We start from the raw sequence: 23,579 nt of genomic DNA, 5'->3' as shown, positions 1-23,579 counted from the left end.
AAAGGACCGGCCTGGGGATGGCACTGTGCCCCTGCGGTACCGATAGACCCTAGAGAGAAGGGGCGTTCCACTCTGGTGGCGTGGTGCTGAAGCGCAGCACCAGGGCTGGGAGGTTCTAGTGATCCACCGCGATGGCAGTCTGGCCGACCCCCTACCCCGCCCCCGGGCTGGAGGGGTGTCAGCGGAGATGTCACGGGAGGCGATTATTCGCTGGTGCGCGCAGTCGTGCGGCCGCCACTGACGGGGCGGGCGGAGGGGGGGGCGCCACCTCCGGGGAGACCGCCCAGAGCTGCGCCGTCAGCTCCGCAGCCCGCGCCCGGCGCACACGCATCGCCGCGCCCTCGCGTCCCCCGCAGTAAAGTTCGGCTCAACTTTGACGCCCTGTCCCTTCCACCTCTCTGCAGGTCCTTGGCGGCCGCGGCGAAGCAGGCGGCGGCGGACACCCAAGCGCAGCCTCGGAGCCCCACGAGGCGGTCGGCGGCGATAACGACAGTGGCAAAGGAGCGCGCGAGTGGGCGCCGGAGGGGACTCGGAGAGCGTCTAGCCCGGAGCGCGCCTCTTGGAACCGTGCGTGGGTGCCGGCCAAGCAGGGCTCCAGACCTCTGCCGCTTGAACGAGAGCTCACGCTGCAATTGATTGGGCTCCTCCGGGAGGGCGCGTGTGTCCCGGGGAGCGGGTGCGGAAGGCAGAAGGGCAGGAAGTCGGCGTTCTGCAGCGAGGGTGGCGCGACCGCGCGGGGACCGAGCCTTCCTTATTTATGTGCCTGCCAGCGCTCGTCTGCTTCCTCCGAAGACTTCAGGGAGCGTGTCCGACCTACCATCCCCAACTGTGAGGACACAGAGCTGGATGTCAGAACAACATGCTTATCCATTAAACTGCAAACTTTTCTTTTTTTAAACCCAAAGAATATCGGTGGCTTTTGCCCACTGCTAGAAGAGGGAGCCCAGGGCTCTTGAGATGCAACAAAATCCATATTTATAACCAAGCCCGGTAGTGCTATGCAAGCCCCCTCCACTCAGTAAGTTCTCTATCCTATGGATCTCGCTTTTGAGCTTTGAGATTAGATCGCGCACTCTGCACTGGGTCCTGCAACCTCCATCCTTTCAATGCCCTGTTATTTTTGGGACTGCTGGCCTTCCCTGGAGATTAGAGCGGTCCTGTGTGCCATGGGCTGTATTCAGAGCATCGGAGGCAAAGCCAGAGTCTTCCGGGAAGGGATTACGGTGATTGATGTGAAAGCCTCCATCGACCCCATCCCCACCAGCATCGACGAGTCCTCCAGCGTGGTACTGCGCTACCGGACACCCCATTTCCGGGCCTCAGCCCAGGTGGTCATGCCACCCATACCCAAGAAAGAGACCTGGATCGTTGGCTGGATTCAGGCATGCAGCCATATGGAGTTTTACAACCAGTACGGGGAGCAGGGCATGTGAGTACTTCTGGGGACAGGTTGAGGGAGGGGGAGCTGCAGGGCAAGTTGTTGGGGGGCCCTGGAGCAGGGCTGTTGGGACACAGGGGCCTTTACGCAGAAGTGGGACAGTCTCCAAACCTTCTCGAACTCTCTGGAGCCTTTACTTGTTGGTTAGGGTCCTAGCTTAGTAAGACCTGACTGCTATTGTCCCTGGTGTCCAGAGTTGTTCTGTCCTTCCTGGCACGATGCTGAGAAAACAGGAACATGTGCCTCTTTGGTAAAGCAAGTGTTAGGGCCATCAGTGGGTCACCAGAAAAGCCACCAACTCTAGCCCCAGGCTCAGGCCTCCATGAACCTATGAGGTAGACATGAGTGGTCTGGGACTTTGAAGTCTCTACACTCCTTTTGTACCAGACTTTGTGCTGGGGCCTGGACTTGTATCTGGGGTCTGGGGTGGGGGCGGGGGTTTGGATGCACAGAGAGCTGCAGAGGACAGCATTGTGTGGCAGCGTGTGCATGTCTTAGAGGGACTTGGGAAACCTACTTTGCTTTGCAGTTTGCAGTCTTGTCTCCCAATAGAAGTCAAGGGTCAGCATCCGGTGTTCCTCCAGTGGGGCCCTAACTAGGAACAGCTAGAGGAGCTTCCTCTCTGTGGCTTGGTCTCCTAGAATGACATAGATCTCCACAGGGACCCTGAGGCCCTTGGGTCTTGTTTTGTATGTTCTCTGGCCCCACAGATGGCCATCCCCCATTTGGAAATGATTCTCACAGGAACAGTGTCAAAAGCAGCTGCTGAGACCCAGTGGTTTGGGGGGGGGTCGGTCCCTGGCTTGACCCCTGTGATGGCTCATGGACACTGTCTCACAGCCTTTGGTGTCCACTCTACGTGGCCTCACTTCTCAGCTTTGCAAGTGGGGAAGAGTAGGGCCTCCTGGAGAGTTGGAGTTTATGTTTGACAAATGTCCAGGATAACCTGCTTCATCAGGACTGAGGGTGGCCAGACACAGGTCAAAAAATGTGCCTTATCACTAAAGGAAACAGGAAGAGGGGATAAGACTTAAAACTGGGTTGTCACATGATGGCCTAAGACCCTTGGGGAACATGGGGTCACTGGGCTGCCTGTAGTGCCACCTCTGCCTTTTGAGCCCTTTCTCTTTTAAGACTCAACAGTCTTACACCACAGCTACTCCAAGAGGGGTGGTGAGACTCTCAGCTGCCCCGGGGGGTCAAGACCTCAGGCAGTGCCGGGTTCATAGTTAGATGAACCCTGTGCACCTTAGACTCTGCAGTCACTTCCCAGGGTGTGACCTTAGCCTCTCTGAGCCTCAGTTGACTCATCTGCAAACTGGGGCTAATCGTTGTTCCTTCTGCATGGTTTATTGAGAGAGTTACTCAGACAACCTTTGCCCCCTCAGTCAGCACTAGGCCAAGTTAATGTGAATCCTGCAAGCAGGTGGCTGTCAGCCTCAATGTGATTTCAGTTTCAAGTCTACCAGATGGAAATAAGTGATGGTATTTACGAAGCCAACACTTGGCTGAAGCCACTGAATTAGAAAAGATGCCAGCTACTCCTTGTAATGAATTTTCACCCGGGTCTGGGTCCTACACTTTTAAAAGTGTAAAAAAAAAAAAAAGTAGCACCAGTCAGGTATGGTTAAAGAGGCCAAGGCCATTTTCTTTGCTTTCTGTTAGTGCCTGGCTCCACTCATTCTCCCAGGCACCTTGGCTTTTAAGTTCCAGGTGGGGCAAGGCCAGCTGCAGCGTGGGGTCAGGGACAGGTGACCATCCTATGGAGAACATGCGGTGGATGGAGCCACATCTCTCTTCACCACTGGTCAGCAAAACTGTGAAGCTTGGATTTGCTGAGTGATGCGGTCCCGTGGTCCTACTGCACATGGTGCTGTACCCATCCTGTCCATGGATACAAGGGCTGCTTTGCAGGAAGCCTAAACGCCACCTCTCATAGCTCAGAGTACAAACAGAAACAATTAGATGGGGTTATTAAAAGAACCTTCCAGGCTGGACATGATGGCACACACCTTTGATTCCAGCTCTCTGGAGGCAGAAGCAGGCAGATTTCTGACTTGGAAGCCAGCCTGGTCTACGTTGTGAGTTCCAGGACAGCCAGAACTGTATCAGAGACCTTGTCTCCAAAAACAAAACAAAACAAAACAGCACAGCACCTTCCTGTGTTAACTGCTGTCTCTGAGCCCTTAAGCCTCAAGTGAATGGGTGATTGTCTCTTCCCCTGCCTGTGCCCTGGTCAGATCCTTCTCCTTGGCAGCTGGGGACATTACAGAGGAGCCAAGGCTCCACCTCTTTGAGTATCCTACCCACCCCTAACTTCTAACAACCACAAATGTCCTCAAACGGGACTTAAAACCCCCCATGTCCCCTGAGAGGGGTGTGGAATTACTGTTGGACTCAGTCCAGACCAAAGTGACCTGGGGAGGGGACAGCCAGGTGGCCCAGGCTGGATTAGAACTTGTGCTCTTTACAAATGGGCTTTTATTAAAAATATTAATTCTGAGTACTTATCTGAAATCTGTAATATCCCCAAGCATTATCCCTGCTCGAAATCAATCTCTATGCGAGGATGACTTGTTGGATGGCATTGAGATGGAACCCTGAAATCCGGAGAGCTACCACCTCAGTCACAGCCTAGCTGTGCAGGGAAATGCTGGGAGATGGCGGCTCTTGTGCTCATAGGACTTTCAAAGCCAACCCCCCTCCAAACTGTTAGAGACACCTGCCTCCTCAGCTGTCCCCCGCAATTCCTCAACTGCCACCTGTCAGCTGATATAGAGCCTTCTAAGTGACAAGCCACAGTTTCTTGCCTGTGTGGGAGACACTATGCATGTTGTCCCTACTTTGCCCTTCTTTGGTGGTTCTCTTGGAACATGGCCCATGGCTGAGGCCAAGGCCAGGAGTGGTATATATAGCTGAGCCAATCAGCTGATGTGGTAGGGAGCGGAGGAAAGCAGTCTGGACCTCGTTGTTTCCACCTTTGAAATGGGATGCAAGCACCTCCCTGCTTACTTGGCTCTGCGGGATGAATAAGGTAGCACTTGGCACAGAGCCTGTTCCCTGGGACACTCCCTGCTCCATCTCCTTAGATACTAGGATTACAAATCCCGAGTGTTAGTATTGGATTATTGTTCTATACTGTGTGGCTAAGAACTAAACCAAGGCGCATGCTTGGTGTCTAGGTCCCTTTTCATAGCAGGACAGCCTTGGTGTGAGACTCATGGGGTAACACTGGGACATGGGCTTTCTTCTACTTTGCTATCTCTGGGGTGCACCCCAGGACCCAGAGACTCTAATTTGAGGATGAAAACTCAGACTATAAAGCTTGCCCAAGGATGTTTGCTCAGCACCTGAGGTCTGGGGGATGGCCCCAGGAGGAATGTCCTGGCTAGCATGTGGCCTCTTCCCGGAGCCAGGGCCTGAGTGCCTCACAGAACAATTGAAGACTAAGCTTCCTGTCTTGGGGCGGAAGGCGGCTTCCCCCATCTGCCGGGCAATGGTGGAGGCCAGGGCGGGGTAAGTAGGAGAGGGAAGTCCTTGCTTCCGAGCTTCAGGGTGGGAGGGAAGTGGTGGTGGTGACCTAGCCAGGGAGAACTCCCTTTGGGCTAGCAGTGACCAAGTGATGGCTCCAGCTGAATCTGCCTTCTGAAAGTGGGAAGCAAGGGACCTGTTCTGGGGACACACAGACAGATACCCAGCAGCCAGGGATATTAGGAAATGCTAGGGGCCTCTGCTGTGGATTGGGCACAGTGTGAGTGAGAAGGCTTCAGGACCTCTTGTGTTGGGAGCAGAGTCTAGGCACCACGATCTGATCCGCTATCTGCTGAGCCTGGCTATTGCTGGCTGTGCCTTTAGTCCAGGGCTTCTGCTTTTAGGGTCTGGCTTATAGAATACTGTGCCCTAGTCTGGGCCTGGTTTCTGGAGACACTATAGGTAACCTAGTAAGCAGGTAAAGTACATACATGTGAAGAAAGGAGCCACTATGTGAAGATCTTGCCCTGGAACTATGGCAGCAGGGAGTTGTAGATAACCCAGGCATCTTGCAGATGGGAGAGAGAATTAAGATCTGTCCACTGTGAAGAGAGTACTGCTGTTACAAACAACCAGGTTTCCATGGAAACAATAGTGTCTTGTTAAAATAAGGCTGGAAGATGAGCCCAGGGTCCTGCAGAGATCTTGTCTTGAGAGGCCTTGGCTTCCATCCCCAAGAACCCTCCCCCAAAAAACAACATGCAAGAATCTGATGGAGACCATTCATTGTGAGGAAAATGCTAAACATGGGGGTGCATCCTGTGTGTATACGCAGAAACGACTAGAAGGATGTTTACTGGAGTGTAACATCATGAGTAACCCTCCAGGAGGAGGAGCAGAGGATACACAGCTTTAGTTTTTACTTTATTAATTTCTTAATGGCTTGTTCTTTCTTAAAGGACACATTTTATTACTAGAAAATAATATTTTTTTTTTTTTAAAAAAGGAAGAATAGTTTATTGAATACCCTGCAAAAGGCCAGTGCTGGGCAGTTTTGACTGTAGTATTTGGTCTTGAAGCTAAAATGAAGCAGGCACTGTTGGGTCCCTCCTCCTCAGGTTAGGCCAGGGCTGGGGTGTGAGCCCAGAGGAGTGGATGGACAGGAGGAGGCAGGCTCCACAAGTGGGCCTGTGGGAAGAGGCAGCACATTCCTTGCTTGAGCTGTGGGCAGTCGCTGGGTGCTATGAAGGCAGGAGCTGGTGGTGGGCCATGGAGAGCCCAGGCCCAGTCTAGGGCATTTTAGCCCATGTAGAAGGGAGTCTCTTAGCTTCACTTTCTGTAACATAACTTTTCTAGAGTGAGTGCTGTTTGGGGATTTTACAAATTTGCGAAACTGTTCAGTTGGTGTCCAAGGTGAGCTAACCCCTGACTTTCCCAGGCTGCTTAGCTGACTGTAGTGCCGGGGCTAAGCAGGACAGCTATGAGTGCTGCATGCCTCCAGCCCAGAACCTGTGTCTTCCTTGGAGGTGTCCCTAAAGTGTCATGTATCATGAGGGAGGTGGTAAGCTAAGTTTCTTTCTTTCTTTCTTTTTTTTTTTTTTGCTAAAGTTTCATTTTAAATTAACTTAAAAATAAAACCTATTATTATGTGTGTGTGTGTGTGTGTGCATGGTATAGGTATGTGTGTGTGTACATGGTATAGGTGTGTGTGCATGGTATAGGTGTGTGTGCATGGTATAGGTGTGTTCATGTGTTGTGTGTGCATGGTATAGGTATGTATGTGTGTGCATGGTATATGTATGTGTGTGTGTGTGTGCATGGTATAGGTATGTGTGTGTGTGTACATGGTATAGGTGTGTGTGCATGGTATAGGTGTGTGTGTGCATGGTATAGGTGTGTGTGCATGGTATAGGTGTGTGTGCATGGTATAGGTGTGTGCATGGTATAGGTGTGTGTGCATGGTATAGGTGTGTGTGTGTACATGGTATAGATGTGTATGTGTGTGTACATGGTATAGGTGTGTGTGTGTGTGTGTGTGTGTGTGTGTGTGTGTGCATGCTGATACCCATGTGCAGAAGAGAGGTCAGGGTACAGTTTTAGGGAGTGGGTTAGTTCCTTCAACCTTTGCACCTTGTGGTGGGTTTTGAGCATTGAACTCAGGTCATCAAGCTTCAATATCCAGTGCGTTTACCCACTGAGCCATCTTGCCAGCCCCCAAATTTCATATTAAAGCAGCATATGTAACGCATATGAGAAAGCATATGTAGAACTGGCTTTGTGTCTCTGTGTGGCCAGTCTGCACTTGCAGAAGAAGTGTTTCTTGGAAATCACTGATTCGTTTGCTTAAAAAAATTATTTACTTTTTGGGACAGGGTCTTCCTATGCAGCCTTGGCTGGCATAGAACTTGCTATGTAGACCAGGCTTGCCTCTAACTCATAGAGATCCACCTGCCTCTGCCTCCTAAGTACAGAGACTAAAGGTGTGAGCCACCATGCCTGGTCTCAGTTGCATTTTTTAAAAAGTGAGTAAATTAAATGAATAGAAATATAAGAGACACTCAGGGCAAAGTGACAAAAATATATGCTGCTTGAGGAACTTGGCCCTGATAGGTTAAACTTTGCCTACTGGCTCTAAAGCCCAGGAGTGAGGATTTGTGGTCAGTGAGCCCAGGACCCTGAGAATAAACAGGAGAGAATGAAGACCTTTGTGGGGGGCTGTGCTGAGGATGAAGCCAGGCCCCCACAGATGGTCTCCTGTTTGTTAATCTGCATATTCAAGAAAAGTCTAGAACCCTTGTCAGAGCCACATTTTTTTCTGGAGAAATAGGGAAGGGCTATTGCATTGTTCTAGTTCAGGGCCATGGGGGTGGCAAGTGTACATGGCCTTGAAGGGGGTCTGCGTTAGACTGGCTTTTGGTTGCTAGCTTGTCTGAGACCTTGAATTGGGATGACCCTCTTCTGCACCATGGTGGCCTCCTTGACCAATAGATGACCCACCATCAGCCCCAACTGAAGGCTTTTTGTACCCCATTCACTCTTCTATGTGCCCCTCTCTGTATGTACATGCATTTTTGTAAGCGCATGCATGTATGTGCATATATGTCTGTGCTCATATGTATCTATATGCATATAGGTGTGTCATATGTAGAATTTGCATGCACACACATGTACATTTGTTTCTTTTTTAAAAAGTATTTATTTAACTTTATTTTGTGTGCATTGGTGTGAAGGTGTCAGATCTTCTGGAACTTGAGTTACAGACAGTTGTGAGTTGCCCTGTGGTTGCGGGGAATTGAACCTAGGTCCTCTAGAAGAAGCAGCCAGTGCTCCTAACCCCTGAGCAATCTCTCCAGCCACTTGCTTAAGTTTCTGTGTGTACATGAATGTGTGAGGGGTGGCTCTTAGCCTATTTAGATGGTAGTGACTGTCACCCTTGCTTTGGTGATAATGGGGTCCTGATAGTTCCATTTACAGCTCGACAAGGTGACCAGAGACCTGGGAAACTCTGGGTCCTCAGAGCTTGCTCTGTGGTTCAGCATGGTGCTGAGATCATGGAGCCAGGCTTCAAGCTTTCTGGGGCCGAAGGCAGGCCCAGCACTTTGAGTCCTGTATATGTGATGAGGTTCAAGGCAGGTATGGCTCTGTCTTCTTAGCTAGTCCTCGTGTGGACCTGCCCCTCCTCAGGCTGTACTGTTGGCCTTCATGGTTCATCTAGGAAAAAGACTGCCCACAAACGCTCACATTACTGTTTAATTGCCCTGGGGCATGCGGCAGGAGACAGTTACAATGACCTAATGGCACTGAACACCAGCCAGAGTCACCTGACTTGTGTAAGGATCAGAGTTTGCCAGGGTGGTGGCCAAAGCTTTGTAGTTGGTCCCTCCTAACCAGGACGGGAGCAGGACACAGAGGGCCCCGGCCCAAAGCCTGGAATGGGAAGGGTAGGGCCTGTGGGAGGGATGGAGAATTAGATGGGCAGATTTATGCATATGTGATTGTGGAGTTCTGGCCTTCCACTACAACTAGGTTTGTGTCAGTGGGGAGCCCAGACAGGCTTAGCAGGGTCAGAGCAATGTGGCCAGATTTGTGTTTTTAAAGAATCTGGGGACCTTGAGAGAACAGGTTAGAATCAGGGAGACCAGGTGGGCAGGGTGGATATCTCACTGCAGGGAAGTAGGGTCTTTGCCAGGGAGCTGGAGTCAGGATGGTGCTGAGTGTCCAGGGCAAGGCTCTGTCTTCCCCCTTTGCTGGCTCTAAGGCAGGCCCTCTGCAGGCATTTGTTGAGTTGGTGGCCATGTTGAGAGGACCTGGGGACAGCCATCTCAGACATGCCAGGGGCTCTGGAAGCATGCTGAGTCCAGGATCAAGTCTGGACTTGCCTGCTACTCTTTGCCATCCACACCTCAGAGGACAAGGACAAGGATGGCAGGTGGCCTGGGAAGCTGATGACATCTATGCATCTGCACCAGCCCTGGCTGAGAAGGCCTCCAGTAGGTTTTGCTTTTGCTGTCACCACATCAAGGTTCTACATTTTGGAACAACCCTGGTCTTTTCATTCTGCACAAGGTCTCAAGTTCTGGGTGTGTGTGTGTGTGGCTTTTTTTTTTTTTTTTTTTTTTTTTTTTTGTGAGAGGGTCTCATTAATTCAAGCTAGCCTCAAGCTTTCTGACCTTGAACCCCTGGTCCCCTTTGTCTCCTCCTCCCTGAAGGCTTGGACTTCAGGCCTTAGTGTGTCATCCTACACAAGTCAAGAAGGCTGCTTGTGCAAGAAGGCTGAGGTCTGAGAACAGAGAAATAAAGGTAGCCTCGGAGTCATTCCAGAGCCAAGCATAACCTACAGAGGTGGCCTTGCAGTGACCATGTTGTTACTTGTGAGAGTGTGCATAGTATGAAAGGCTGAGGTGGTGGCATACGCCTTTAATCCCAGCACTCGGGAGGCAGAGGCAGGTGGATCTCATCTCTGAGTTCGATGAGGCCAGCTTGGTCTATAGAGCAAGTTCCATACGCTGTGGCTACACAGAGAAACCCTGTCTTGAAAACAACAACAAAAAAGTGTGTATAATATGAAAATATAATCGAGGCCTAGGAAGCCTTCAGGTCTGAGCCAAGAGCCACACCTACAATTGCTGAGGCCCCCTTTTTAAGGGTCTCTCCAAGTTTCTGACCACAGCTGTGGCAGGTGGCAAGTATTAGTACATTGTCTCAGCAAGAAAGCCTGGGAAGGGGCATGTGTGCAATTAGCCATGGGCTGCTGATGAGACAGATGCACAGAGTGTATTAATAGCAGAAGCTAATGTCTGGGTCTCAGTGTCCATCCCAGGTTGTTGTGGGTTCCTCACACTATGCCCCTGGCTCTTCAGGCTCCCCTGATGGTTCACAGTGAGACAATGCAGTTGGCTCTGTCTTGCATCTGAGTAATGTCTCTCACGAGACTCTGCTGGCTGCCAGCTCATGAAGACTGTCACCTGTCTGTGACTGGGCCAGCACTTAGACTTTCAGGGGTAGGGTCACAGAGCAAGGCCACACTAGTGTGAATCGTGTGTGTCTCCCCCACATCCCCTTCCCTCCGCTGTAACTTGGAAGTTCAAAGGGGTAGTGTTTTTTTGCAAGTTTGTTCTCTACCTTTTACATTTACTTACTTTTTGGAGGGATAGGAGCATATGAGCATTTGTGCCACTAGGAGCTTGTAGCTGTCAGAGGATAACTTACAGAAATAGCGTCTCTTTTTTCTTTTTTTATGTGGGTCTCATGGATGCAGCTTGACTTTTAGGCTGGGTGGCAGGGGGCTTTCACTAATGAGCCATGTGGATGGCCCTCGTTTTTGAACGCCTTTCCACTGGGCATGATAGCTCATGGAGGATCTCCTTCAAGTGTAAGCCCATCCTGGAGAGTAATCTTGTAAACCCCTCCCCACCAAAACCCGCACATCAAAAGGAACACCACCATTTTTTCCAGGCTAGGGGTGTGTGGTTTAGTGGTTAGAGCACTGTGTAGGTTTTCTGGGGCCCCGGCTTCCCTTTTCAATGTAGCAAAGCAAACAGCCAGGGTACTAAAAAGACTTCCAGGGAGACAAATCAGGGACTGGAACCCAGGGGAGTTAGACAGAGGCAGCTCTTGAGAGCTTCAGAGAAGGCCAAGGACCCTCTCTGGTCTGCATCTTTTCAGGAAATCAGCAGCCCCATTCTGGAGCGCTGACCCACTGCTGCAGACCTGGGCTGGAGGGATTTCAGGGTGGGGGAGACAGGTTTGTTGTGTCTAGATGTGCTCAGGGCCTGGCCTGTCACTGAACTTAGCAATGGGAAGAAGAGAAACTTTTTAGCAGCCCGGGGCCAGGGAGGCAACTCAGCTTGTAAAATGCTTGCACACAGTTGTGGGATCAGAGTTTAGGTCCCTTGAGAGTGGGTAAAAGCTGGCTGGGTTTGGTGACCTGTTTGTAATTCCAGCTGGAGAGAGACAGGGAATTCCCAGAGCAAGCAGGCCAGCCAGACTAACATGGAGAGAGACCCTGTCTCATGTAAGCTGGAGGGAGATTGAAGAAGACACCAATGCCAACTCTGGGTTCTCACAGGTGCACCTGCACACATGTGCGCTCACACCCAAACACACATGCACCACACAAAAGTGCGCGCGCACACACACACAAAATCTTTGCCGACATGCCAGCAGAGAGACTGAGGTGTGATTGGGGTGTGCCGTTCAGTGCATTTGGTACACTCACAAACATCATGCCATCCATCTCTGGAACTCTTTGTTGTTGCCAACCCAAACTGTGCTCCGTTAGTCACCATCCCCACTTCCTGCCCTTGGCAGCCCTGGCTCCACTTTCTGTGTCAGAATTCAGGTGCTGTTCTCAAGTAATTATCTTTGTGTGGTGGCATCTTTCAGTTAGCACAATGTCCCTGGGCATCTCCATGTTGCACCATGTGTCGCATTTTTCTTTCCTTTCAAGGCTATTCTGTTGTGCGTAGGAACTGTGTTTTCTGTCTCCCTTTCAGCCACCATGCATACTTGGCAGCTTTCTCCCTTTGGCTCTCATAAATTATTCGCCCAGCAGGCAGTGAAGAGCTTTTATTTGTGAAAGAAGCCTCATGTAGCCCAGGCTAGCCTTGAACTTGCTATGTAGCTGAGGATGACTTTGAACTCTTTATTTTCCTGCCTTCATCTCCCAAGGGCTGGGATCACAGGCAGGTGCCTGGCTAGGAATGTGCTTTTAAAAGGAGTGGGCTCTTGGCTAGCTGGGATGAGGGTGTGTGCACGGAAAGGTGGGGGAGGGGATGTGCGCAGCGCTGTCACCAGAACTCACTGGAGATCCGGTGCTTCAGTCGGGCTAATGGGTAGCAGACCCCACTCCTTGGCAGGTAAAGTGTGTCAGGCTGAGCACATTATAGGAAGGGTACACCAGTCCCCACTGATACAGGGTCTCCAGGCCTGGTTTTTATTAGCAGGCTTTTTGGCTGGGTCTGAAAGTAAAAACCTCTAAACCGAGAAAGAGAGAGGCCTTTTAGAGAGGGTTTTGTCAGGTTTGCTTTGGTTCGGTTATACCAAAAGGTGACTGGTCAGTGGCAGCCACGAAGAAGCCAGTCTCCCAGGATAGCAGAGTGCAAAAGAGTCTGACAGCAAGCGAGTGGGGGCAGCCTCACCAGCTGTTGGTTCCTGCTGGGTGTGGTGGAGATGGCATGGAAAGAGGAGGCGTGTTGGCTGGGAGGGAGAGGACACTGAAGCCCAGAGAGGGCAGGCATTTGCCTAAGGTCACATGCTAGCCAGTGGAAGGGCCAAGAGTCATCCCCAGATCAGCTGACCCCGTAGCATATTGGTTCCCACAGTTGCAGAGGAACAACTCACAAGTCACTAGGGTCAGATGTGGCAGGAAAAAGGTCTACCGAGCACATTCTCATCCTGGTCCATATTCAAGAGCTGTGTAGTCCTGGAGAGCCCCTAGCCTCTAAGAGGTCTTAGAACTGTGTGGCTTCATGTGTTCATCACATCTTTGACAGTTTGTCATTACTGTAGACTCAGTGTACAATGGGTTGTTCTAAATCCCAATTGGTGTCTAGTAGTAGTACTAGTTTAAGAGTCTTGGCTCTCATTAAGGGGTGATGGCCTTCAGTGCTGGGTCTGACTTGTGAGGGTACTGAACAAATAGTCTGGGCCTATTTTTAAATTTTTATTTATTTATTTTATGTATGTGGGTGTTTTGTCTATGTGTGCATTTGCATGCCAGAAGAGGGCATTGGATCTCATGGGACTACAGTTACAGATGGTTGTGAGCCACCACATAGGTGCTGGGGAATTGAACTCAGGATCACTCTTTTGCCCACTGAACCATCTCTCCAGCCCCCTCACATTATTTTTTTGGTTTTTACATAAAGTGTGTGTGTGTGTGTGTGTGTGTGTGTGTGCTCATGAGTGCAGGTGCCCATATAGACCAACAGGGGGCATCAGGTCTCCTGGAGTTGGAGTTACAGGTGTGTGAGCTGCTGATGTGGGAACTGGAATTGGATCCTCTGGAAGAGCAGTGTATGAGCTACTGAGCCATCTCTGCAACCCAATAGTTCTGGGTATTGAAGGGGGCTGGGACTGGACTCTGATTGCCCAGAGTCCATTGTCCTGTTTATTGTCTGCTCTGCCCCACATAAGCCCCATGAGCAAAGGGAGCTGAGTCTGCTGAGTTACCTTCTGTCCCCAAGGTCCAGGAGAGTCCCACCATGAGAATGCAGAAAAGCCTAACTGTGTACTGAGAAAGTAACCTCGTCTTCTTTGCCCCCCACCCAGGTCTAGCTGGGAGCTCCCTGATCTCCAGGAGGGCAAAATCGAGGCCATCAGTGACTCGGATGGGGTAAACTATCCCTGGTATGGCAATACCACTGAGACCTGCACCATTGTGGGCCCCACCAAAAGAGACTCCAAGTTCATAATCAGCATGAACGATAATTTTTACCCGAGCGTCACGTGGGCGGTGCCCGTCAGTGAGAGTAATGTGGCCAAACTGACTAACATCTACCGGGACCAGAGCTTCACCACATGGCTGGTGGCCACCAACACCTCGACCAATGACATGATCATCCTGCAGACCCTGCACTGGCGCATGCAGCTCAGCATCGAGGTGAATCCCAACCGGCCCCTGGGCCAGCGTGCCAGGCTTCGAGAGCCCATTGCCCAGGACCAGCCTAAAATCCTGAGCAAAAATGAGCCCATCCCACCCAGCGCCCTGGTGAAGCCCAATGCCAATGATGCTCAGGTCCTCATGTGGCGGCCCAAGTATGGGCAACCGCTGGTGGTGATCCCGCCCAAGCACCGGTAACAGCCAGGTCGCTGCGAGGTGAGACTCACGGAACAATATTACTGCTCAGAAGGAAACCCAGATGCCCTCTCCGGTCATTCAGAAAATACAACCATTCTACCTTCTCCGGGGGCGGATCTCACTGTGCTAATACCCTGCTGGCCTCCTGCCTCTTCCATCTGCTACCCCATGGGGGGAGGGGGGACACTGGCACAAGCAGGTGACCCCCTCTCCCATGTCACCTCTGACCTCCTCTCCCCTCACAATCACTCGTTCTCCGAAACACTGCTCCCCCCTCCTCTATGGGATTCAGAGTCAGGGGAGGAGGCTGACTGTGAGGGGACCCAGCCTGCCCCTCCCGCCTCCCGTCTGTCTGTCTGTCCTTTGCCATGCGGCCTTATGTAGACTTGCTTTGCCAAACTTTTGCCTTAAGCTGAATTTAAAGGAGAAGAGGAAAGGAAGGGTCATGGGCATCTTCCCTGCAGGCCCTCCCTTCTGCTGCAGAGGGAGAGAGGGGCAGGCCCAGAGGGAGGCTCACCTAGCTCCTCCTCCTGGGTGTCTTGGTGAGGGGCAGGAGTGGGGACTCAAGTCTAAAGCCAGCTGTTTTATTATGTTGTTTTGGCAGAATCAAAACTACAGACTCTGCCTAGAGCCCCTTCTCCACCCCAGTAGAACCCCTCCCTAATACCTGCCAGGGGAGCCAGCTGAGCTTAGACCCCTGGCCCCCACTCTCTCCTCAGTAGCCTTAACTTGCCTGGTGGGGGTACTCTGGCCGAAGGAAGGGGCAGGTCAGGCTAGGGAACTTTGACCTTTGCTGTCTCCAGAGCCTGCCCCTAAGTATGTGGCTTTTTCTCTTCCATTTATCTTGGTCCCAAATGCCTGGCAGGGTGGGGTGGGGTGGGGTGGGGTTGGGGACATTGCCACTAAATCTGGACAGCCCCAGCTGTTTTAAGGTAAAGAAGCTGTGCCCTTTCCTCCTGACTTGCATCGTCACACTTGAATCTGGGGTTCCAGTACCCCGGGCTGCCCATCGGCTAGCACACTGTAAAGAAGCCTTGATAGGGGCTTCTGGTTCATTCTCAGGGGAAGCGGCTCCCAGATTCTCTGGGGGTGGGCTGCAGATAGGTAGGCTCTGAGTGCCAGTTGGAGGGTGCTTGGGCCCCTCCCCTCCCCATCGTAGGTGCTCCAGGGGTGGGGAGGTCGGGGAACAGTCAGCTGACCCCGTTTCTTGTTGAAGAAGGAAGGCCAGGTGGGGGCTGCAGAGCCCCATGCTTGAGAGGTAGCTTGTGAAGCTGTTTCAACACATGGTAGCCAGTCTTGGGGGTCTGCCTTCTGGAGCCCTGGAACTTGGCCCTGAGTGATGCCAAGGTTTCTAGAAATGTCTGCTTTGCCTGCTTGAGGGACATTCCTTTAAGCATGCCAGCAACTGCATCACTAGATTCCAACCAGTAATAAGCACAGAAACCCGTCCCAAGAAAAGTAAATGTTTTTGCTGCTGCTGAGCCACCTGTAGAGTTGTGGTGACAGCGTGGGAGGACACGGCTAGATCCCAGCTCTGTCCCTACACTTGTGATGTATTTCCTTTAGGGGTGCTTACTGTCCGGTCATTCTCAGGCCACGAGAGCTGGGGCTGTAGTCACCCAGAGTACAGTGCGCTGAGCAGATGACTCAGTGGGTGCTGGAGAGCCACTTATCATGGCTGCACCTCCCCTGGAACCTTCCCTTTGTGTGTGTGGAGGCTGTCACCTTAGCTGGGAGAGCCATGGGGTCCCAGCCCTGCACTCTAGGACAGTACTGGCCCTTCGGGAAAGGCTCCCTCTGCTCTTAGGATTTCCTTGCCCTGCAGAAAGGAGATGGGCTCTGGCAAGGGTGGAGGCTAGCCCTTGTCCTGAGGGTGGAGGCTAGCCCTTGTCCTGAGCTGGGTGGTCACTAAGGGTGTCTTCCTGGACGTGGGGCTGGGGGATAGGAATGATATTAAGGGTGGCCTGAACTGCTCTAGATAATTCCTCAGATCCCTCCTCACTGCATGCCTGACTTTGCCCACCTGGCTTCTCTGGATACCCTTTGTCTCTACTCTCCTGCTGGCCCCAGACAGGGCCGAGGAGACTCCCAGAGAGGCTTCTCTTGGGCTGGCCTCCTCAGCCCATTGCCTCCTGTTGCAGACGGACCCCAGGCTTTCTGGGGTCCCCATCCTTCTCCTGCTGTCCCTCACACCCATGCCTTCCCAGGCACGGATACTCACCCTTTCCAGCAATAAGCACCAACTGTACTTGGTCATTGAGATACTGTGAACACAGCCCATGTGTGCACTTACCAGCAGGCTCGAGACTCTTGAAGACAATGTCAAATGAACCTTTTTTTTAAAGTTTAAAATAAAAGATATAAAGAGAAATAAAATTAATTTTAAAGCACCTCTGGTTCTGGTGGTGGTGAAGTGGGGTCTCAGGCTCACGGTGGCTGGCCAGGGTGAGCGTATTTGGGGAGATGCTGTGCAGCTGTGGTTCCCGCATTAAGTGCTGGAAGATGCGGTCTCTACCTGCGCTTCCTTACAGTCCTGTTTTTATTGGGGACTGGGTTAGGATTGCAGAAATATTCCTGACAAGTGTCCCTGGACAAGAGTAGACTTGGGGCAGCTTTGGTTTTTCCTCTCTGTCTTTCTCTCTGTGTGTGTCTCTCTGTGTGTGTGTTTGTGTGTGTGTGTGTGGTGTATACGTGCACATAAGCACTCCTGTGTACACACATGTTTCTGTGTGGAGACCAGAGGTCAATGCCTTCTGGGGCTCTCTACCTTAGTTTTGAGACAGTCTTGGTGAATCTGTAACTTACCAGTAGGTTAGATTGGTTGCCCAGTAGGACTTAGTGGCTCCAGTGCTGGGGTCACAGGCTTATACCATTGTGTGTGGCTTTTACCTGGGTTCTGAGAATCAACCTCTAGTCCTTCAGCTTGTGCACTCGACTAAGCCCTCTCCCTAGCCCCAGCTTTATCTATTTATTTTTGATAGAGGTTATCATTATATCCCTGATAGGACTGGAAATGGCCACGGGAAATCCAAACTGGTCTCAAAGTCATAGCAGTCCACCTGCCTCTGCCTCCTGAGTGCTGGGATTAAAGGTGTGTACCACCACACCTAACCCTCCAACTTAATTTTTTTTTTTTTTTTAGAACAAGTAGAACTGTGTATCAAGGGTGACAAGTGTTTATTTAGATCAGGTCCTTATTCAAGTTACTCATGGACCTGCAATTTCCCTATGTAGAAACATACAGGACAAGGTGGGTCGCATGGCTATACACCTGTCCCTTCCCTAGCTAGTGAAGAGGCCAAGTAGGTCTGGTATACCAGGAGGAAGCTGCAACCCCATTGGAAAGTCTGTATGGAAGGTTTGTGGGGTGAGTGCCTGTGTCCTGACAGTGGACGCCTGCTGCAAGGTCACTTGTGTGCACTTGGATGAAACCTTTGTGGAAAGGGGCTCTTGGGCACGGCCTGCCGGCTGGTGTGAATAACAAATTGGACTCTGATGCTAGAGTGAACCCACCATGATGGTCCCCGGGGCTTCCCTATCTTATGGATAAGGAAGCAGGGAGTGTGTGTGGGGGTGTGGGGGTGAGTGAACTGACAGACCTCATGTCTTAGAAGAGGTAGAGCCAAGATTTCACTCCTGGCCTGAGTCACTGACCACTACACGTTCAGCCAGAGCAGATGACTATGGGCCTAACTTGGTGCCAAATAATTGTTAGTTTTTATTAAGAAAGTTCTTAGCTTGTAGCACACCCTCCATCTAGGGTCCTCAGGCACAAACCGCCTTTCTCCCCACCTCACTTCCCATAAAAAGCAGGTTTCCAAGAGGGGCTTTCTTCACCTGCAGGCTCCCCAGGGTGGGTGTGGCCTCTGTAGTGCTATGAGGGACAGGGAACCCCCATTCACCCATCTAGGCCTTTGGCATGGCTTCTCTGGGTTCTTTACATTGTGGCACCAACAGTATGTGAGTATGCTGTATCTGCTCTTGAGGCTGAGACACTAAAGCAGGAAGTTGCATCATGGGTTTCTCTGGGACTCTCCACCCAGATGGCTCATGGGTAGTGCCTGTGTCAGAGTTTGGTTTTGATCGTGGAATTAGCTCCTGAGTATTGTGTGCAAGGGGCTCTGGTTTTTGTGGTTTTGTGTGTGTGCACGTGCCTGTATCCACATTCGTGTATACATCAAAAGAGAAGCTCATCATATCACAAAGGCCAGAACCAAATTGCTCAGGAAGCCAGCTTTGCTGCTCAAGTTTGGGGAGTGGAACATGCAAGGAGTCAAGTGGCATCTGATGGCTCAGTGAAAGCCCAAATTCAGAAGTCCAGGCTAGGCTGAGAGAGAGGAGTCTCAGACAGGTGGGGGCAGGGTCCCCTCCAGGACCCCAGGCCTGGAGCCAAGTGTCTGGAACGGGCGAGCCCACCGCTGAGCATTTCTGGGAAGCAGGTGCTTAGTGACCCTCTGCCTGCCTGCTGCTGTGACAGCTGCCCAGCCTCTGCTCTGCTGCTATCCCAGAAACTCATCAGAGATCAGCCATGAGGCCACAAAGGAAATGCAGCCAGGTCCCAGTGGGACAACTGTTGCTGGGGGCTGCAGTGGAACCCTCAGGCCTGCAGACATTTCTCGAAGCTATGGTGTGTTCTGTGGCTTTGTGTTCCCTGGCCCTCAGTGCCCCCGGGGTCCTCCACAGACACTGGCTCCCATCTGGTTGGGGTCCAGGCCCTGGAGGTGGAAATAGGTCCCAGCACCCCCCCCAAAGTGCCCATTAGGGGATGGTGGAGAGGCAGTGGCAATGTGCTTGCCACATAAGAATAAGGACCTGTGAAAACAAAAGAAAACAAAACAAAAATTAGGGTGGATGGCTCCTGAGGAACCACACTTGAGGTTGACCACTGGCCTCCATGTGTCCTTTGTGTGTGTGTGTGTGTGTGTGTGTACCAAGTCATTCATTATACAACAGCCACAGGGAAGCCCCACAGCCCATAGTCTTTGTAGCCTTGCATGGCCCCAGCGCCCACCCCTTCCTGCCTGTGAATCACAAGAGCCTTTTCCCTTTCTCAGGGAAGAAAGTGGCCCTGAGAAAGTCACCGGGCTGGGAGGCTTCAGAAGGCCTCCACCTGCCCTTTGCCTCCCGGATGCAGCCCGAGCCTTGCATGGAAGGTTGGGCATGATGCTTACTAACCCTTTTATACTGGGAACATCTGTGCCTTGACAGAACTTTCACCTTGTTCTCCGATTGGCCTGGGATTCCATATATATCACAGACTGGCCTCGAACTTACAGCAATCCTCCTGCCTCAGTCCTGAGTGCTGAGAGGATAGGTGTGTGCCACTGTTCCCAGAAGGAGCAGGTGTGTGCATGTATGTACTTTGCTTCTAGGCTGTGTCCAGAGAAACAAGCTTCTGATCACTCTGGGTCCTGCCAAAAGCCAACCCATTTGCTGTCTGGGTGCAGCCCTGTCCACTTGGTCCCCAGACATGATGGCTGGGAATGCAGAGACAGGATTATCTCTACCCCAGTTCTGGCTTTGGTTTGTACTTTATCAGGTGACATTTTAAACCAGACTGGTGAAAGGTGGATCTCTGGGGACAGCAGCAGACGCCCGGGGCTATTCCTGGCCGCTGCTTGTCTTGCTGAGTGAGGGCTGGTGAGGCAATCACACTTGTCTGGTCTCCTCAGACTGGAGACGTGCACACCTGGTCAGCCTTCCCACCCAGGCCAGGCCAGGCCAGGCAGGTTTCGTGATTGACAGGGCTCTTAGAGCATTCATCCTGTGTACAGGCAGGGTGCTGGGGTGTGGGCAGGGGAGTATCTGCTGGGTGCCATGGCAACCTGGACTTCACTCACTTTTGAGGTGTTTCATGATACCTTTGGGGTGAACGTTTACAGGCATAAACCTGGGTGTTCCTGATTCTTTTGATATTGATGTGGCTCATCATCAAGGTGTGGTAGGGAATGGAGACCCCACATGGTAGTCCCTGTGAGTGGCTCTAATCTAGCTCTAATCTAGCTGTCAGAGTCGAAAAAGGATTCCCTTGGGGGGGCACTATGTGTCTGCACACTGAGCAATTATGTAGTAGGCAGAGGTTATCCGCCTGGTGGCAGGGTGCCTGCGCCTAGACACCAGTTATCACTGCAGCCCATCAGACCAAGTGGTTAACCAAGACTGTGGATGTCGTTAGGTATGAGGCTGAGGGATTTCCTGTTAACAACCTACTACTTCCTATGAAGGTGAGGCAGGGCAGTTGCCTGGCTCCTGTAGCGACTCTCTGCCAAGTCCCTCTACACTCCTGCCTGTCCACAGAGCCCTTGCCCTCTGATTGAGAGAGCAGCACACAGCATGCCAGTCTTCCTCATGAGAGCTAGGCATCTCATGGGAGCTGTAGCTATGGGGCTGGTAGGCCAGAGAACCCAGAAATTCCTGATCCTACCTACAAGACACTTCACCATCCATGGAGGGACCATGTTTCCAAAGAGAAAGCATATTCCTGTTAGGTCCATAAGATCCAAGCTGTAGGGTCCAGAAAGCTGGTTGCTCCTGTGAATCCCACCTTGCTGAACCCCAGGACACAGGGCATCGCTCTTGCTGCATGGAGACAGTGGAAGAGATGTATTCCCTGATTCTCTTAGAATGAATGGCACATGTGGCCCTAATCATCTGGAATCTTACTAATCTTATTAGAATTGCTTAAAGTAGCAGAGAGGCCATGTTGCTCTTTAAAAAACAAAAAAAAAACAAAACAAAACAAAAAAAAAAAAAAACAGCTTCCCAGAGTTTCATCCCTAGCACCCATGCTGGGCAGCTCATAACTACCTGTAACTCCAGCTCCAGGAGCTCCAACACCATCTTCTGGCCTCTGTGGGCACTGCATGCTTACACACACACACATACACACACACACATGTTCCTTTTAGCCATTATCAATCTTCCCTCCTGCCCTTCTCTGCCTCTACCATCTCCCTAGCACCCACAATCCTGACTTATTACTACAATGTATTTGTCTTTTCTAGATTTGTATAGCCAAACAGCATGTACTTTTTTTTTGTCTGGCTTCCTTCCTTCAAGTCATGTGATACTGTCTGTATCTGCTGACAAGGCTGTATACACCATCCCTCGCTGCCAGACTATGCCACAGTTACTGTATTTGTTCACTATAATTTTTTTAAGATTCAATTTTTTATCTTTATGTGTTTGCACATGTGTGTCTGTGCACTAATTGTGTTCCTGCTGCCCACGGAAGTCAGGAGAGGGCTTACTGGGATCCCCTAGAACTAGTTATGGATGGTTGCAAGCCACTACGTGGCTTGGTCACCTCCAGAACAGCAAGTGTGCTTCACCACTGTGGCCCCTTTGCTCAGTGGTTGTTGACAGCAAGGCTTCATTCATTCTGAGGCTGTGGCAGTTGAATTATTATGAAGGCTTGAGATGCACACAGTGCGTTCTCCTGGGAGTACAGTGGCTGAGCCTGGGACAGTTGTGTGTGTAAGCTTTAAAGAGAGGAACAGGGCTCTCCAAAGTGGTTGGACCATTCTATATTTCAGTCAGCAACACAGATTTGACAAATGCTTAGTTTAAAATGAAAATGTGTGTGTGTGTGTGTGTGTGTGTGTGTGTGTGTTTCCTCAGGAACAGCTCATCTTGTTAAGACAATGTCTGTCACTGGGACTCGAGACTCACTAATGTACTTTGCTGCTTGACCTTGGAGCCACAGGGATCCACCAGTCTCTATCTCCTTACTTCTGGGATAACAGCACACAATCACACCTGGCTCTTTATGGGGGCACTGGCGACAAACAGTCCTCACGCTGGCCTGGCAAGCCCCTTTACTCTAGTAGCCATTTCTCCAGCCCCCTTTTCTAATGTAGGAAACCTTAGCAGATGCATAGGAACCTAAACATTGCATTGCTTTTCCTGCTGCTGAAACAGACCCTGAAAAAGCCATTTGATGGAGGGTTGATAAGTGTCATAGCTGGAAGGCATGGTAGCAGGGCTGCGCCCAGTGGCCACAGCCAGGAAGCAGAGCTGTGGATGCTGTTCCTCTGCTTGCTTTCCTCCTTTTTATGCCCCCAGAACAGGTACCTAGAGGAAGGTACCACATGCTTTTAAGGCAATAACCTAATCAAGATAATCTTTAACCAACATGCCCAGAGTCAAACCTCCTACAATTCTAGAGCCTATCAAGTTGGTGATCTGATCACTGGTAACCACCACAGGCACCACACGGAGTTCTCACACATTTGTCCACAGCATGTTCAACTCAGGTGGCGCATGTACATGCCCTCTAATATGGATCATTTATTTCTGGTAGAAACATTCAAAATCCTTTCTTCCAGCTCTTTGAAATATGTGGGCCATTATTACACACCGTTGCTGTGTGTGCAGCTGCCTGCCATAGCTATGTGACCATAATCTTGTGCCATAGACCCTGATACTCATCAACCACTTCCCCATGCCAGCCTTCTTAATTTTAGACATTCATATAGAAGTGCGAGAGTATCTTATCTAATGATTTTTTTTTTCTTTGAGACAGGGTTTGTCTGTGTAGCCCTGTCTGTCCTGGAACTAACTCTGTGGACCAGGCTGGCCTTGAACTCATAGAGATCCACCTGCCTTTGCCTCCACAGTGCTGGGATTAAAGGTGTGCGCCATCACACTGGGCCGTCCATGCGCATCACTGTTTTGCTCTGTGCATCTTATCTTTGCTGGACACCAAAGCCGAGCATTCAGTCCCAGAGTTGTCATTCCAGAAAGTCTCCAAATCAAGTAGTGGTTCACTCAGGAAGCAGAAGCCGATGGAGCTCTGTGAGTCCAAGGTCAGTCTGGTAAATAGAAACTTCTAGGCTAGCCAGGGCTACATAAAGAGACCCTGTTTCAAAAAAAAAAAAAAATTCTTGTTCGGATGTCCAGAATCTGTCGGTCAGTTTGGCAGGAACTGAAGCCTTTTGCTATCGGTTTTCCAAGTGGGATTAAAGAAAGGCGCCACCATGCCCAGCAACTCCTAACATTTTCTGAAGAACTTTTACATAGGCCTTGAGATTTGTGTGGCATCTTTGGTATTCTGGAAGAGTCTATAACTGATTTCATTTTTTCCTTCAACATCTGGCTAGATTTACCAGGGAAGCCATTTGGGCTTGGGCCTTTCTAGGAGGTTTTGGCGATAAATTGAATTTCCTTAGCAAGTCTAAGGTGAGTAGTTTTTGAGTGAATTGTTCTAGTTTGTGTATTTTTAAGGAACGCAAGTGTTTTATCAAAGTTCTTGGATTTTTTTGGCATAAGGACATTCCTGAGTCTCATCTCCTTGTTTATTTCTCCGAGCCATCTTGGCTAGAGTTTATCCATTGTTTTCCTCATGGATCTAGGTTTTGGGCTTTGATA

At 50.8% G+C, this 23,579-nt stretch overlaps 1 protein-coding gene across 1 annotated transcript; it reads left to right on the top strand.

The window, feature by feature from the left end:
• Fam78a (family with sequence similarity 78 member A) lies at positions 1 to 14,314 on the top strand. The gene is made up of 2 exons (XM_051185148.1): positions 1 to 1,429; positions 13,682 to 14,314. The coding sequence occupies exons 1-2, from the start codon at positions 1,107 to 1,109 to the stop codon at positions 14,208 to 14,210; spliced, it is 852 nt and encodes a 283-aa protein (XP_051041105.1). The 5' UTR covers positions 1 to 1,106; the 3' UTR covers positions 14,211 to 14,314.
• Positions 14,315 to 23,579: the final 9,265 nt, after the last annotated feature.

This window comes from Phodopus roborovskii, unplaced genomic scaffold, assembly GCF_943737965.1.
Source record: "Phodopus roborovskii unplaced genomic scaffold, PHOROB, whole genome shotgun sequence".
In the NCBI taxonomy this organism is placed as follows: Eukaryota; Metazoa; Chordata; class Mammalia; order Rodentia; family Cricetidae; genus Phodopus; species Phodopus roborovskii.
Note: the sequence above shows the minus strand (reverse complement) of the source record. Positions and strands in the feature narration are given on the sequence as shown.